The 16795-nt window shown below is 50.1% G+C and overlaps 1 protein-coding gene across 1 annotated transcript; it reads left to right on the forward strand.

Annotated features, from left to right (window-relative positions):
- The first annotated feature begins 869 nt into the window (after positions 1–869).
- On the forward strand, positions 870–14919 carry LOC134504062 (cyclic nucleotide-gated cation channel beta-1-like). The gene is made up of 11 exons (XM_063313075.1): positions 870–1325; positions 3482–3568; positions 5503–5802; positions 5922–5961; positions 6131–6203; positions 6526–6607; positions 9206–9239; positions 11503–11662; positions 12325–12400; positions 13778–13814; positions 14750–14919. Exons 1-11 carry the CDS (start codon positions 870–872, stop codon positions 14764–14766), a joined length of 1362 nt encoding a protein of 453 aa, XP_063169145.1. The 3' UTR covers positions 14767–14919.
- Positions 14920–16795: the final 1876 nt, after the last annotated feature.

The following is a 16795-nucleotide window of genomic DNA, read 5'->3' on the forward strand; positions in this document are numbered from 1 at the left end:
TGACCACACTGGAGCAAGAGACGCCCCTCAACAAGCATCGCCATCCTCCTCGGTCCCACAGAACAGCTCTGTCCCTACGGTCAGCGTATCCTGAGCATGAACAAGTTGCTTCCCAAGGTTTTCCATCCCTGGCAGGTTTCTTTCAAATGTTTCTGCTGCCATAACATTATTTGGCATTTGGCTCTCAGGTATGTATGCATAAGAACTGAAAATCCTCAGCTACCACCCAGTCTAGATCCCTAAGAGTGCTATTCTGAGCACCTCGCTGCATATTGCCGTATTGAACACAGCAATCCGCTTAGAAACTGGGATGATCTGGCTGGAATCCGGGGCTTGCATCTGCTGGTTCTGCTTCTGGTTCAGGCTTCAACTTAGCTGTGATTCCCTGGCCATCATGATCCTTCTAGATACTGTAATTTTTCTTCTTTTTGGAAAAATTCAGAATGATTTACGCCAGTAGAGCTTCACCTGTCAAGGTGTTCTGTCAAATGTGCCACACATAAAAAGCAGGTGGAGCTTCAATTGCACCGTTGTGGCCGCCATCTTGACTTTTGGGACTATACCCTGCAGTCACCCCAAGCCCCACACAATGATTTTACAGCAATTGCCCTAGCAGTATGACAGCCACTCGCCATGATGTGGCAACGTTTAGGGATCAAAAGGCCCAACTGGCTCCAATATTCTTCGAGAGGCAACTTCCAGGAGTATTGCAGGCCAGGTACTGCCCGATTCCAAATGGGAGTTTAAAAGGGCTGGGATAGATAACTGGAGCAAAGCTGTCTCTGACAGATGGATCGTAGCTTGCCAGCTGCTTAAACTAGTAAACAACACACCAAGCGTCCTTGTCTTTGACAGGGTGTCTGCAGGGTATGGTCCAAAAAGTCCAGGTGGATTTATTAGAAATGGGCAGAGCATCGATCGCACCACTGTGGCTGTCATCTGGAATTTTGGGGCCATTCCCTGTGGTCACCCCTGTCCTCCTAGGAGACTGTAAGAGGGATGTTCGAAGGCCTGGCCCTGGTGGAACTCTGAACCAAGCCAACCGCCAGTCTCTCCTCCAACATGTCCTCTCCCTGGGATTTCTTTTCCAGTCACTTCCTGAGCTCAGAGCTTCTCCCGGTCATCCAGTTCCTGGGCCTCCTTGGGTCGAAGCTGGCACCCTGCCCTTGATTCAGCTTTGTGCCAGCGCCAGTGCCAGGATGTTTGGCTGGATTGAGAAGGTGGTACCACAGCCTCCTGTGAAGTTCCACCTTCCGGTGATGGAAGAAAAAGACACACCAGCAGAACAGAGAGCAGCAGAGGACGAGCCAGGACTTGCTGGGCAGGTGAGTGGCTACCTCAAAGCTGCTGTGGCCATTAGTTCTCTGAGCTCCACAGAATGCAAGTGCCAAGCCAGTGTGTGCAAAACCCAATTGGTCCCCCAACTTTTCACAAGGAAAACCGGATCTTTCAGAGACCACTTGGCAGTGGGGGAAAAACACTTGAGTCATTCTCCATCATGGTCTGAAGTTGACTGGCCACTTGACTGCTGGTGGCTGGACAGACTGTGGCAATGTGACATGCTTTGCTGAAGTGAATGCACCATACAGTGGCTTAATGGGATAGCCTGGATCATACATTATGGCAAGACAATTGCTGGGTTCCCACAATGTGCAGAACTGCCTGACTCTGTTTTACTTTAGTCATTTTATTCTGCGGTGGCTACAGCCAACAGATGATGCCACTTGGTGCAGAGAGAACCTCAGTCAGGTGCCTGGGAATGAAAGCAGCTGAAGTTCAACACACTTGAGGACAAACCAAAGGAAACTGAGTCACACATGCACATGCATTTGCAGAGTGCAGACAACCCACTGATGCTTCCTGCATCTCAACCTTGATTATTAGTGAAATAGGGTTCATGGGTGTCAGCCCTTCCAGGTAAACCAGACAGGAAACATGACTAGATGAACTAATTCTACCTTCTTGTAAGGCTATATTAATAGAATCTTGCAAGTCTGAAAGTACAAATATCCTGCCCTCCCTATTTATCGCTTGAGTGGCCAGGGTGGGTCTTTCCTAAGTTTCTTTTTTAGACCATTACCCTCTCATGGGTTCCCTTTCCTTTTGTCTGATCATTCCTAGGCAGCATCTCTTCCCTCTCTTTTCCAAGGTCGCCCTCACATTCCATCACAAAGAGCTTTGGAACAAGAAAAGAGGCTGGATGTCTAGCATTGAGCTGGATGAGTGTAATGGTATGTGGGAATGACCTTGGGAGACTGGGCCCAGAGCCACTGCCTAGGGAATGGTCAGATAAGAGACAACATAGTCTGCAGCTGGGTAATGGGTGGGGCAAGAGGCTCAGAAGAAATCCTCCCTAATTTCTTGGGGTGTAAAGGAGATTGGGGAGAATTGTACTGTCAGACTTGCAAGATTCTGTTAATGTAGCCTTACAATAAAGTAGAATTAGCTCATCTGGTTGTGTTTCCTGTCTGGTCCACCTGGTAAGGCTGACAATGGGAGCTATTGATCAGGATCTCCAGCACTAGGTCCTCAAAGCCAGTGGGCACATTAAAGGCCAACCTGTGTCCGCCACTCTTTCTCCGCATGAGATTTCCAGGTTCCAGATCAGCCTCCGTTGTTGCTTCAGTTTGTTTGGACAGAAACTCCAGGCCCCACCAATAGGAATCATTCAGCACACCACCCATAGGGAATGGTGGGTTTTCTCATCTTCATCCCCACTCATTTCTGGCTTTGAGCGAAGGGGACCCATTGGAGCTTCCAGGGCTGAAGAGATCCTTGTGGGCCCCACACACTCTCTCCAAGAGGTTCCACCGTCAGGTCTCTTCCATCTAAATCCCCCTCTTCTGGCATGCTTTCTCTCTTCTTTTTCCTGTTACTAAGCTGTGGCATTGATAACTTTTAGTTACCTTACTGTTTTATCAATACAATACACTAGTGGGGACTAGTAGCCACCAGAGGTCAACAGACTTCCCTCACCACCAGTTATCAGGGCCAGTGGGAAGGTATGTCAGAGATGGAGTTCAGTAATGACTAAATGGTCACAGATTGTAACTGGCAGAAGGAATAATCTTGAAGAACAGGAGGAAGAGCTGCAACGAAGACAGCAGTCAGGCAAAAGAAATCTGACTCCGGGCCAGAACTGTAACCTGAGAAAATGTCTAGATGGGACCCTCCCTAGTTCTCCCCAAGATAAAGGTGGGGGGGGGAGCACATTCAGACTTGCAAGATTCTGTTCCTGTAACCTTACAATCAAAGTAGTCTTAGCATGCATGACTTTGGTTTCCTAGTCTGGTCTACTTTGAAGGGCTGATGCCAATTGGCCTCCTCCCCTCAAAGGCTGATACTTAATGGCTGATGCTTAAGGGTGCACTGCAGGATTAGCTCAAAACTATGAGACTGGCAAGGCTGGAGTCCGGGCCTTCTGCTGGCCGTTCCATGTTCCACTGCTTGATGTTTCATATAATCCTTTCTTTTCTTAAAGCTGCCAGAAGGAGATTTCTGCAATCCAGCACAAGGTAATTCAGCTACCAATCAAAGCTTTTGTGGGCAGGTGCCCAAGCTCTGCCAGGTGCTCCCCCCACATCCCAAGGGCAGTCCTTGCCTTTCCTCCAGGCCCTCAGGGCGTGGTCTGTGTGTTTTGCTCAGGCTCTGCTGCAGCGATTTATTCATGAGGTGTCTGGTGGACGCCCACCACCCATTCTCCTGATATTATTTCAGCATCTTTTAAAACTTTGTGGAGGGTGATTGCAGTATCCTTGTACCTCAGAGTTATGTATTCCACCTAGCAACACTATAGCTTCAGAGTGCCTCTTCAAAGCTATAAAAATATTCTGCAATGTTCTCTTAGTCTTTCTCCTTCAGATAGGGGAGAAAGATGGAAGGGACTGGCAGCGCCTCAGGGTCACTCACTCTTTAATCGTCTTGCAACCACCACACTCTAGGCGGGGATGTCCTTGAAGACCATTCTGAAGTTACAGCTGGTCCAGAGCATAGCCATTCAAGTAATTAGGGGAGCATCTTGATTTGCCCATATAACACCCCTACCGTGAGAGCCACACCGGTTGCCACTTGGCTTCTGAATGCAATTCAGGATGCTGGTTTTCACCCTTAAGGCCTTCATGGCTCAGGACATGAGCATCCTCATGAGTACCCACTAACATCTGTCCATCCAATAAAAAATGGAAGATAAGGCTTCCTTCATATCCCTTCAGCATGGGATCAGCTTCAACATTTGCTTTAAATTACTTCTTTAAAATGTTGTATTTTTCCTAGTTCTGTGTTGTAATTAGGGTTAGGATAGCTCAGAGACACAAAAGGCCCCACGTCAGTTCTGCATTGCTCAGAACCCACTCTTCCTAGCACCATTTTCAGGTGCATCCATGCAAAAACATAGCAGAAATAACTGTCATGCTGGTAATCCTGGAGGAGTTGAGGGTTGGAATAGTCGTCCACATGTCTGAACCTCAGAATCAACTTTGAAAAGAGGCCAGAGCCTCGCCCTCCTCCTCTGAGAGCGGGAAGGCAGCCTCAGGTTTTGTGAGCGCTCTTCCCACCCGCCCCTCCCTTTGGATACTGCTTCCTGGTCCCTTCTCTGTTGTGTATGGAAAACTAATGAAGGGGCCTGGGCTTAATTCCCCCGTGTGTTGTGAGAAACCTTAGGGGCCATTTATGAGAGAACCATTACTTTACACCTGGGCACCTGCTGGTACCCCTCACCCCAAACCTGCTGCTTTAATTTTACCCTGTTTACCCCTCCTGGGTAAGTACCCAGGAGCCAAGGCTGGGCGATCCCTTATCAAAGCAGGAGCGGGGACCCTGGTCCTCCCAAGCTTGCTGCACTGCAGGCCCTGGAGCTCCAGCCAGGGTGGCCAATGGAGAAGGACACCAAGGTTGCCTGGCAAAACTCTGCAACCACCCCCGAGAAAAGAGCGGCTGCCACTGAAGGCAGCGATGGAGCGTAGGTTCTCGGGGAGGGGGTGCCGGAGCTTTGTTATCTTGATGTGGCTTTGGAGGAATTGCATCTCAGGGAAGGCAGTGCTTTGTCTGGAGAAGGATTCGCAAGAGACTCCGGACTCACCGCTTCCCACTCAGCAAAGAGCTGCTGTACCTGCAAAAGGGGCGCATCTGAGGAGCAGCTTTCTTTCCGTTTAGGGTCCATCCAGGGAGAAGCCCCAGGCACCGCGGACCTGTGGCTGCCAAGGGAAAGGTACGGGATGCTCTCTTTTCAAGGCTCTCGAGTGGGGAACCCTTTTCCCCAGCGTAAAGGGGCCTTTGGAGGCCTCTTCAACCAGCGGCAGGGATGGTGCACGTTGCTGTCCAGTGTGGCTCTGTCTCTGGGCTCCAGGTTGGGAGAAAGGACTGTGTCCCTGGCCAAAATCATGCTGTCCAGGACAGAAAGAGGAAGAGGGGATGCCTGCACCAGCCCTGCTCTCTGGGAGTCCAAAAATCAGAGTGTTCGCGGGAAGTGCTGAGAGGAAGGAGGGGCCCTCTCAGGAGTTCTAGGGTGGCCAGGATGCCACGATCCAAAACGGGGCTGCAGTTTGGCCAGTTCTTTTAGACCAGTACTGGCAGAGTGACCCTTGGACCCCCTGGAGGCTGCTGGTCTCAAAGGGCAGCGTCTTCCTCCTTTGGCTCCCCCTCACTAGCTTTCTCCCACCTCCCCCCAGTGCCAGCCAGGGGCTCCTCTCCTGGCTTTCCCAGGGCCTGCAGAGGGTCATCCCACAGCCACCACTGGACAGCTCCCTGGTCTCCTTGCGGGTGGCTGCCAAAGCTGCGGAGGCCAGCATCGATATGCCAGAAGGGGTAAGTCAGTTGCCCCCTGTGGTGGGCCTTTGGGTTTCACTCCTGAGGTCAATTCCTGGTGGGAATCCTGGCGGCGGTGGCGGTAGTGGTGACGATGATTGTTTTTTGCCTGTGTTCAGACAGAAGTCCAAAGCATCAATGACGAGGAGGAGGAACTAGGTAAATGTTCTTCACGTACCCTCCCCAGAAGAGGTCCTTTATGTGCGTGGCCTGCGAAGGCTTCCAGAGCCTTTGGCTTGGAATTAGGGCGTTGCATCTCCACCCTTCAGGTCATCGGGAGGCTCGGGAGTCTGGCCTAGCCCTGTCTCCCTGCATTTCTCCTTTTCAGAGGTAGCTATTCTTGAGCCGGAAGACCAGACTGAAGCACAATCCAGCACCAGCAGCAATGCCCCAGATAACACGTAAGCGCTCCAAAAACCCGACCTTCCTCTGTGCTTAGATTAAAGAAGCAAACACAGGCAAGAAACCTCCCAGGTTGGACCTACATGGGGCTCTTTTTGTTTCTGAGGCAAGTGCTGCTCGGTGGGCCACATGAAGTCAGTGGCCAGTGTGCCTGGGTTCCTGATGTGGCTGGCGGCGCCCAGCAACGTCTGATGCTGCAGCTGCAGGAGAGGAGGGAAAGCGGGAGGGGCCGGGTGGGATTCACTGGTAGCGAAGCTGTGAGTCATGACCGATGTGGGAGCTGCCTCACTTTTTAACCCCAGGCCCTTTTTGTCTTTCTAGCAATGGGAGAAAAGTATTTACTTGGCTGATGGAAGGATTTGACAAAATAATGCCTCAGCCAGAGAACAGGAAAAAAGCTGAGGTGAGTGCATGGGAGGCAAAGGGTTCATTTAATTTATCCAAACCAGAAATCAAGAACAGAGAACTGGGGGTCCATTTAAACAACAGGGACTAGAAAATAATATCCTCATAAACCTTGGTCATAATAACATGCAATGGGAATTTTTGGGCTGCAGCCAGAGCTCTTTCTCCACCTGCGGGTTTAAAGAGAGATCACAAAGGCTTTGCAGATATTTGTGAATTCCGGCCCAGCCAAGAAATCAATTCAGTCAAGGGTTGTTAGTCAATGCAATTTTAAACATCAGTAGAAAGCTGCCACCAGCAAGCATCTTGCAGGCAAAAATCATACTGTGTGTTTGCTACAAGTGACATTTCCATGGCGCTTAGCAGCACTTACACATGTGGTCAGTGTAGATCACAAAGAGGAGGAGAATTAACTAAGTAAAATGTATACAGGTGGGTTTGAACTGGACGCCCTACACCTGCCATGTTTCGGATTTCCATGACCATGCACTCCCCCTCTGCTGTTTATAATCACCAAAGAATGTGAACTCATGCGACTTCTGTGCTTAGTTTGTAGCCAAGAAATCCTTGCTCTTCACAGAGAGGAAACTGAAGAACTTGTATTAAATATGACTGGTCTCATTTTAAGCAAGTAACCTGCTGGATGGATTTCAGGGCTATCTATCTATCTATCTATCAAATTTGTCACTGCCCATCTCCTCCCACTGGAGGGACTCTGGGCGGTTTACCACAGATTACTCAGTAAAACAATAAATATATAAAATGCATTATAAAATTACATATTGTTAATAATATAAATAAGAGTGAAGTCCAGATGGCTGTATCTCATTCAGGCTTCACTCCTCTCCTCCCCAACCCAAGCCAGCTGGCAGAGCCAGGTCTTCAAGTTTCTCCGAAAGGCCAGGAGTGATGGGGCTAGCCTCACCTCCGGGGGCAAGATGTTCCAAAGGGTGGGCGCTACTGCAGAGAAGGCCCGCCTCCTGGACCCCCCCAGATGGAATTCTCTTACCGACGGGGTCCTCAGCATGCCCTCTCTGCAAGATTGGGTGGGGCAGGTAGAAGTAACAGCAAAGAGGTGGTACCTCAGGTAACCTGGCCCCATGCCATGTAGGGCTTTAGAGGTGATAACCAATACCTTGAATTGGACCCAGAAGCAAACTGGCACCCAGTGCAGCTCGCATAGCAAAGGTGTTATATGCGCCCTTCTAGAGGCACCACAAATAGCCTGCGCGGCTGCATTCTGGACCAGCTGAAGCTTCCGGATACTCTTCAAGGGTAGCCCCATGTAGAGCGTGTTGCAGTAGTCAATATGGGAAATAACAAGGGCATGAGTGACCGTTCGAAGGGCTTCCAAATCCAGGAAGGGGCGTAACTGGTGCACAACACAGAGCTGCGCAAAGGCCCTTCTGGCCATAGCTGCCACCTGCTCTTTGAGCAGGAGCCGTGAGTCCAAGAGGACCCCCAAGTTATGGACCGGGTCTGTCTGGGGCAGTGCAACCCCATCCAGAACCAAAGACGACAAAGTCCCAGATACAGAAGAGCCCTTAACCCACAGCCACTCCGTCTTGCCAGGGTTCAGCTGAAGCCTGTTGTTCCCCATCCAGGCCCCCACAGCCTCCAGGCACCTGGAGAGGGCAGTCACGGCATCACTTACTTCACCCGGGATGGAGATATACAACTGAGTATCATCGGCATATTGATGATACCTCATCCCGTGGTGATGGATGATCTCACCCAGCGGTTTCATGTAGATGTTGAATAGGAGAGAACCAAACCCTGCAGCACCCCACAATGGAGGGGTCAAGGGTTGGATCCCTCCCCCCCATCACCACCGACTGGGACTGGCCCTGGAGGAAGGAGGTGAACCAGTACAAAACCACACCGCCCACCCCCAACTCCCTGAGCCGGCCCCAAAGGACACCATGGTCGATGGTATCAAAAGCCACTGAGAGATCAAGAAGAGCAAGGATGGATGCACTATCCCCATCTCGCTCCCACCAGAGATCATCCATAAGTGCGACCAATGCCGTTTCTGTCCCGTAACCAGGCCTGAAACCTGACTGAAAGGGATCTAGATAATCTGTTTCATCCAGAACCCTCTGGAGATGCAACGCCACCACTTTCTCAACCACCTTCCCCAAAAAGGGGAGGTGGGAAACTGGACGAAAGTTGTCCAAAACAGTAGGGTCCAGTGATGGCCTCTTGAGGAGGGGCTGCACCAACGCCTCCTTAAAGACAGTTGGAAACAGCCCCTCCCTCAAGGATGTATTAACCATCGCCTGGACCCACCCACATGTCCCCTCCCGAGCTGCTTTCACCATCCAGGAGGGACATGGGTCTAGATGACAAGTGGTGGCATTTACTGTCCAGAGGATCCTGTCCACTTCCTCGGGTCCAACGGGATCAAACTGTTCCCAGATAACTGTTCCCAGTTGATGTTTAGTTGTTGCACCTGTGCTATAAGCTTCCCAGAGCCCTTGAATCACAGGTATGTGTTGTTCCTTTGGGCCATGATGGCTTTTTCTACTCTTGGGGAGGGGCTAGGACAGCGCCACAATTTGGATTCTCATTTCATTCTTCTGTTTTTATGCACCAGGAAGTGACTCCAGAAAGACCTGCTGAAGAAAGTGGTGAGTGACTAACCCTCTGACTTTGAAATGGTGGCTTTTGCAAGTAGTCATTTGCAGTCATTGAACCCCAAAGGGACACCTCACTGAATCATTTATCCCAGCTGGGACAGGTGTGAGCCCTGGCTTTGTACGTGCTCCATAGGCTTCCCTGGTGGTGTCCCTGGCATCACGGTCAGGAACAACACAAGCCTCTCTCACTGGGGGCCATCTGGATCCGACAAGTCACGCTTCTTTCAATTGCTAGAGAGAACTGTTAGTTTAGAGTCTGAATAACTGGAGTGATTAAAAGATGGCACTCAAAGGCATCCAGGCCTTGTTACCAGGAACGTTTTGAGGGAGGCACTTCAGAGTCAGGGAGGGTATTGCTACTTGGAAAACCAAATCAGTAGTTTCCAATCATCTCACTCCTGGTAGTAGGGGAGATTGTAGAAAATCTGCACTGTCCTTACACTGGAATCTTGTGGAGGTGATCTGTCCCTTAAGTTAAGTCTACCTTGGGCTGCAGATAGTTCCTTGAATAGTGCTACCTCCAGGTTTCCTTGAGAAGGAAGGTTGGGCAAGATGCCCCCTCCCCCCGTGAACTTGGCTGGAAGGGCTCCCTCCCCATTGCTGCTGCCACCCTGCTCCTGGCCTTGCCTTCCGCCTCTGGGCCTAATCCATAGAACTGCCAGAAGCAAGAGCCTGGAGGATGAGGACCAGGACCTTTGCTGCCCCCATCCACCCATCCATCCATCCATCCATCCTTGTCACCTCGACTCAGCAGCAAAAAGTAGGAACTGGAGGGCTAAGGAGCTCCAGGAGGTGACAACAGTTTGCTCCCTGTTGAGGCTTTCTTGGGGGGGGGGGCTCCTGATGCTGACTAAGCTCTTCAGCCAGCCTTCTTGGTTAGTGTGGAATGCCCCATTTCTACAAGAGCCCCTTCCCCCTTTCCTGAAACTGCAGAAAGCTGCTGGATTCAGTCCCCCAAACTTTGGGGGTTGGGAAAGGACTCCTCTCCACCTGCTCGCTGAATGGACACAACCTGCTTGGGGAAACTGTTGAAGAGAAACCCCGGTAACTGATTTTGGTCTCCAGGCCAGAGGCTCCCATACGTCTGATTTAGCAGCCACTGCATTATTGTGACCTGGAAAAACCCGCCCTAAGGCAGCATCCTCACTTGCCCCGAACCGCAGCACACACATGCCTGACCTCCTTTCTTCTGCCATAACCCCGGGCACTGCCCTTGTCCCACCCCAGCCCTGGAGCGAGGCAGGCTTGCGATCCCCAGCGCTGCTTCCCCCTTTTCCCCACTGCCCTCGTAGGGCAGCCCAAAGACATGCAAAACCTGTTAGACCCCATGTCTCTCTACGCTCCTGCCCTGCAGGGAGTAGGAATGGAGGTGAGAGGATCTGCCCTGGGAGGGGAACTCAGATCCCATGTGTGTGTGTGTGTGAAGGCTCTCAGTACAAAGGTTGTTACTGATGATCCAGATCAACACACAGACACAAGTTAATGAAACCCAACTGAGCTCCAGGAGGAGCTCATGCATCTGGTTTCCACAGCAGCTGCCCAGAGGTCAACTTCCCTGTCAAAAGAGTCAAGAGGGTGGCCGAGACAGGGAGATCGAAGCTCTGCCTGTTTTTTATGAACTAACCAGGTGGAGCTTCGATTGCACTGTCATGGCCACCATCTTGACTTTTTTGACCCACCCCTGCAGACATCCCTACTACCCTCTGTGTTACTTAACAATCCCTATCCAAAAGCAGCTGAGGGGCAGGAAGGTAAGGCCTGTAGTCAAAATGCCAAGCAAGCAGAAGTTTGAATCCTTCTAAAGCATCTGCAATTTTAAATGCGCACAGCACAACCCCCCATGTTTGTCTCTGTTCTTAAAGCAATCTGTCATACTTCAATTTGCAGTTGTCACTGCCATGTCATGTTGCTCTTTATCACTTTTTCTGTTTTATTTGCACTTTAATGATATTGCCTTTGATGTTAGTTTTTAAAGTAGATGTTAATGGCATTGATTTTATAGTTGTGTTTTATGTATTGCATTTTTAATTGTTGAAAGCCATGCTGAGTTTTTACACAAATAAAAGGCAGAGTATACTGTATATACAGTAATAAATGTTGCTTTAACATGTGCATTGTGGAGTTTAAGAAAAATGATGTTGGCTTCTTGGAAGATTTTACATTTAAACATAGAATCTCAATGCCAGTGCATTCTGTTGGCTTGGTGGTACAAACAGCCTTGTCCTCACTCCTCATGTGTGTAAACGATCCTCAGCCAACTCCAAGGAGAACACCCGAGGGACATCGCAGAGTGACCCATTCCCGGCCAGTTCTCCCCGTTCCACTGGAGTGAAGGGGGGGGCCTCGCCCGACCAGCAGTCCTACCTCAGCCTCCCTCTCTTCCCCCAGAGGCCTGGAGGTGACGGGGCTCACAGGTACGGGAGCCTTCCAGAACACCCTAGCTGGGAAGGGCCCAAGCGGTCGCTGCCTCAGTTTAACTGGGATTGGAGGAATGAGGCTTCCCAAACAGTGGTTGGGTGACCTGGCAGGTGAGAAGCAACTTTGGCAACTGCACCAAGAGAGGCCAGCCCGTCATCCGCCTCCTTGGCACTTTCCCAGAATCTGATCAAGGGCATGAAGTTCATAACGGAGAAAAGATGTTGCGAATAAAGGAAGGAGATTTGTTAAGGTTTAATGCAAAACGTAGGGGAAGCGAAAGAGGAAAGAACCCTGTTTTAAGTAAGAAAATGCTTTCCCCCCCTCCATGCTTATATCTCCCAGATCACTAGATCTGGGAGAGAGACAATAGGCTGGTAAAAAGCCTTTGCTTTTTCCCTGGGACCAGAGAGGGCTTGACAAGGAATGAGAAGACAAAGGACCAATCAGCTACTCTCCCTGGGGAGAATCAGGAGCCCGAGCACTGTTCTTAGGCAGCGTCCCAGTCCTGGTGATTTCACCCCAGAGTGAGACAAGAGGTGTGAACTTGCCACACTTCCTCTCAAGGCCTGGCAGGAAGGGCTCCTGGGGAGGACATTTGATTGGGCACAAGGGAGACGTTGGAGGTGGTTCTGATAGGACTCTTCTGCCTCACCAACAGTCTGTTCATGCGGTTCCTTCAGGGACTGGAGAAAGTGATGCCCCAGCCCGTTACCAAAGCAAGGCCAGATGGGCAGGTAAGGAGGGGAGCCTTCTTGGGCTACGGGGTCTTGGTGGCTGCAGCCAGAGCCATCGACTTGCTGAGCTTGCCATAGTTGATAGGCATAAAACAGGCCAAGAGAGAAGATGAATGATATGGCTAGGTAGTCCTGTGTAGCTCAGAAGCCACTTCATGGGAGTAAGTTGATTTCTCTAATGAAGCATGGGGTGAAAAGGATCAGCTGGGCTACCAGGTCCATGAGCACCACTGCATGAGAAAAAGACCCCTATGATTCCATGAACTGCCAGGGAAGTTGGCTCTTCCTCTGGGCGAGCACGAGGTCAGCCAAGTCTTGCCAAAAGGTTTTCCAAAAGGCCTGGAGAAGTGGTTGCTCTCTCTGCTGATGCTGCTTTGCAGTGAGTTAGCCCCAGGTCCCAGCTCTGCCCTGCCAGGCTTTAAGTCTCAAGCAGGGACCGTGGCTGAGGGGGTGAGCAGGCGTTGTGGGTTAGGGTTAGGCAAGCAGGTAATCCTAGGTTATGACTGGAGGGCCAAGACTTTGCTGGCAAAGTATCTGTCAGTCCTTTGAGGTAGTCCAGACAGGAAACCAAAACCGTGAGTACTGACACTGAGGCTACAGTGACAGAATCTCACAAGCCCGAAAGCGCTTCTCCCCTCCTTTGCTTTTACTCTCCCGAAAACTAGGGAGGTCCATTCTGAGACGCTTTTCCACCCCCACCCCTCCTGTGGACTCAGATTTCCCTTATCAGACTTGTCTGGGCTGTGGCTCTCCCTCCACCTCCCAAGGTTATTCTCACCTCCCATTAGAGAAAAGAGCGTTTGTTAGTGGAGGGACCCAGGCAGAAAGAGGCAAAACAGGGCGGTAACAACTTGAGCAGCAGTTTTCCCCCCTGGTGCTGATCCACGCAAGCCTCTGCTGCAGTAAATGTGTCCATCACGGCCATCTATTGGTGGCCTGCTAAGGCTAACTCAGCTGCCTCCTGCAATAAACACCAGGGAAGGAAGGAAGGAAAGGGGAGGGGGAAGGGGGAATCTTTTCAAAATCTGGAAGCCTCTGCAAGTGCTTGCCAAGCAGTTCTCACATTCAGAAAGATTGTGGTCAAGATCAGGGATAGTGTTTGGTGGGCAAGACTTGAGCCCTTAGTCCAACTCATTGTTCACCTGCCTCAGTCTTTTTCTGGCTACTAGGAGAGAGGGTGACCCCACAGGGTCTCCATATACTTGGGCATGGGGACTTTCTTGCCCCAGGGCAGAAAGCTGAAGATTCACTTGGCTCAATGGCTCCTTGCCTCTAAATTGGAGTAGGGAGGCTCACAATATTCCTTGGATGTAGTCGATGAAAGAGGAGAGCAGGTGGTCACTAACTGCCTTCCTACTTGTTTTTCCTTTCCCCCAGCCTATGAAAAGCACAGTCCAAGGCTCAGAAGAAGAAAGTAAGTCCAGTGTTGGTTCCCTTTGATGCTGTTTTGTTAGCAGCCATGACTGGCACCCAGTTCTTGTTCCTTTGAGATGGTTGGTGGCACCATCACCTGGGATGCTGCAAAAGAGGTCCCACAGGCTGTTAGCAGATAGGCAAGTGCAGCTCCTTGGGAGAAGGGCTGTGGAGGTCACATGTCACAGCCATGTCCGGCTTTGTGCTCTGCAGATGTCTTGGCAACCACTGCATGGACTACAGGACCTTGCTTGATGGAGGTGTAGTCCAATATACCTGAAGGGTATCAGGCAGATGCATCCGAAAAAGTCTTGTGGGAATGATTCTTTACCCCAGAGCATTTGCAAGGCCAATGAAACCATGGTGCAGTCAGGGGTTTATACAACATGTTAAGCCATAAGTGTGGCATTACATGAACTCATCCAGTGGGGCAAACCATGGCATGGCATGAAGTGGGAACCTGGCCATTAGTTTTCCCACCTTCTGATTTTCAATTCCATGCAAGGATGAACAATTCTTCTGAGATACCAGGTCAAGTTGCAAGTCCCAACAATTTCCATCACCATTCAGAAGGTGAAGTTTGAGTGAGGTGGGTCTGTCTCATGTATCCATGTCTTTGCAGAAGGGAAGTGATTTTTTACTTAGCATCTGGGTGATGGTCCTCTAAAAAACCCCTGCAGGGAGCAACCAACTATGCTATCTTTAATGCATTCCAACAGCCATTAAGGCATTCCCTTTATTTCTTTGGTTCTCAGAAGGGGCCAATGCCTTTTGGCCTGGGATCCCTTTTGCAACTGAGAGTGAAGCCGAGCCCATCTGCTGAGCAGCACCAGCTCATGTCCCCATGAGGATAATATTTGGAATGTGCCAGGCTTCTTCCAGCCCAAGGAGGAGTTTGCAGTCATCTAACTTCCCTCCCTTCTCCTTTTGTTTCAGGGAGCAAAGGGGCTTAGCACCCTTGAAACAAATGGACATGGATGGTTTTGGAGATCTCTTTTCACAAACCAAGTGAAGCCAGCCTGACTTGGGGGTGCATATTGAATCATGAATCATGAAAAACAGAGTTCAGAGGGTTTCTTTTCCTAAATTAAATAAAGTAAATCTTACAGCAGACTTTGAACTTTAGATGCTTTTCTTGGTTACAAGTACATGAAAAGAGCAATCCATGGAGAGCTGGGGACAGTGGCCTGAGATCGTTCCCCCTCCTGAAGGTCCTCTTAGCCAGAGGTCAATGCCCTGGCTAAAGCCACATTGAATAGAGGGCATACTTTGTGACTCCGTGGCTCCAGCTTATGGGCACTTATGGTTAGTGCCTCTGCTTGAAAGTCGAACGTGGCTGTGCCGCAAAAGTTTATAGCGAGAGCTGCTAATTTTCTAGCTTGCTTGGATGAAAGAATCAGTGCTTGAATCTGCTTTTTTTTTTTTTACTGTACTATTGAATGTGTCCAGACCTGGTCCTTCTCTGCTCAGAGGACTGTGCAGTGCTATCATGACCTCTGCGTCTGAACGCAGAGCTGCAGCTGGAGATGCTGACGTTCCTACATCTTCCCTGCATGCCCATCAGCAACAGTTCTCCTGGAACAAGGGAGGCTGCATCGTGCCCAGTCTCATGCCAGTATTGGCTGTGTTCACCCAAGACTGTTACCTTAGTCATCAGATTGATCCTTTGGGGTGGGGGGCCTTCACTCAATACAGTAAAGCCTAAACTGACTGAACGGACTGGGTTTGTGTGATATATAACCAGGCTACAAAAAATTAATCAAGATTAAAACCAGTCAAGGTTAGCATGTTAACTTAGCTAATCATGTGTGAACACAGTCTATTGTTGGTCGTGCATAATAAAATCACTGGTGGTACCCCAAGCTTGACATCAATTTCTCTGTACCCCAAAGTCAGCCAAAGGACAGAAATCCTGGGACTCCCATCTTGCGCCACCCTCTCAAACTCAACACCGCCTTCCCATGGATCTGACAGCTTTGTTCTGTTTGGGGTTAACTGAAGTTCATGAGGGAAGTCCATTAGAGTGACAAGGCAAAGTAGAGAGCCCCCAGCCAATCAAGGGGTTAGCAGGAAGCAGGACTCAGATAGCTCCAAGTCAATTCTCCTTTATTAGGATAAAAAAGCATTCTAAGGGCCAGGAATCCTTATTTAAGGAGCCAGGATGCGGACTGTAGTTTTCTGTCTGCACCTTCATCTGGTTTGTAGTCTTGGCCACCTGCAAGGTGGTGGAGATGGAGCTTTCTGCTCTAAGGCTGTATCTTCTCCTGGAAGGTCCAGACTATGGAACTGGCTGACCCTCCTTCTCATCCAAGTCTTCTGCCCCACACTGCAAAGTCCAGGGGCATCGTGACATTTGCTTGGTCTTACCGGCGTGGGTTGCAAATTGTTTTCAGGCCAGGCGAGTGCACAGAGGCACAAGAACACCACAGTGCCTGTCTGCCTGCCTGGCCCAGCCATAGTGGTGGGGGGTCTCCCACCTCCTGAGACCCCGGGGCCTTGTGAGCCCCTGAAAATCTTGGTTAAGACACCTCTAGAAGTTGTTACTCATAGGCCATTTTAATGTGACAGGCAAAAAAATTATGCAGTATATCAACTGTGTTTCATTTTAATTAAAGGTAGATGCAAATGAAATGCCATCAGTTTTGACTTTTGCTCTGGCACACCCCCAGGTTTTTGGCATGCAATCCTCAACTTCTCACTCAAAGACCAAGCATGATACTTTGCATGCCCCTGGAGGAAGGGGACCGAAGATCTGCTGGACAAGTGAGCAAGCGACCTGGGGCTGCACCTTTCCTAAATGCATGTCTCTATGAACGTTACAGGACAATCCCCCCCACTACTGTTTTCCTAAGCTGCCCCACTAAGAATGGTGAAATGAGCAGAGCCAGCAAGAAGCATCCCTTCAGGAGTTCTTGACTGTCCTCCTTGGGGAGAGAGAAGCATCATGCTACTACTCTTTCTGCAGGTGTAGCATTCTGCTGG

This window comes from Candoia aspera, chromosome 11 (genome assembly GCF_035149785.1).
Source record: "Candoia aspera isolate rCanAsp1 chromosome 11, rCanAsp1.hap2, whole genome shotgun sequence".
Lineage (NCBI taxonomy): Eukaryota > Metazoa > Chordata > Lepidosauria > Squamata > Boidae > Candoia > Candoia aspera.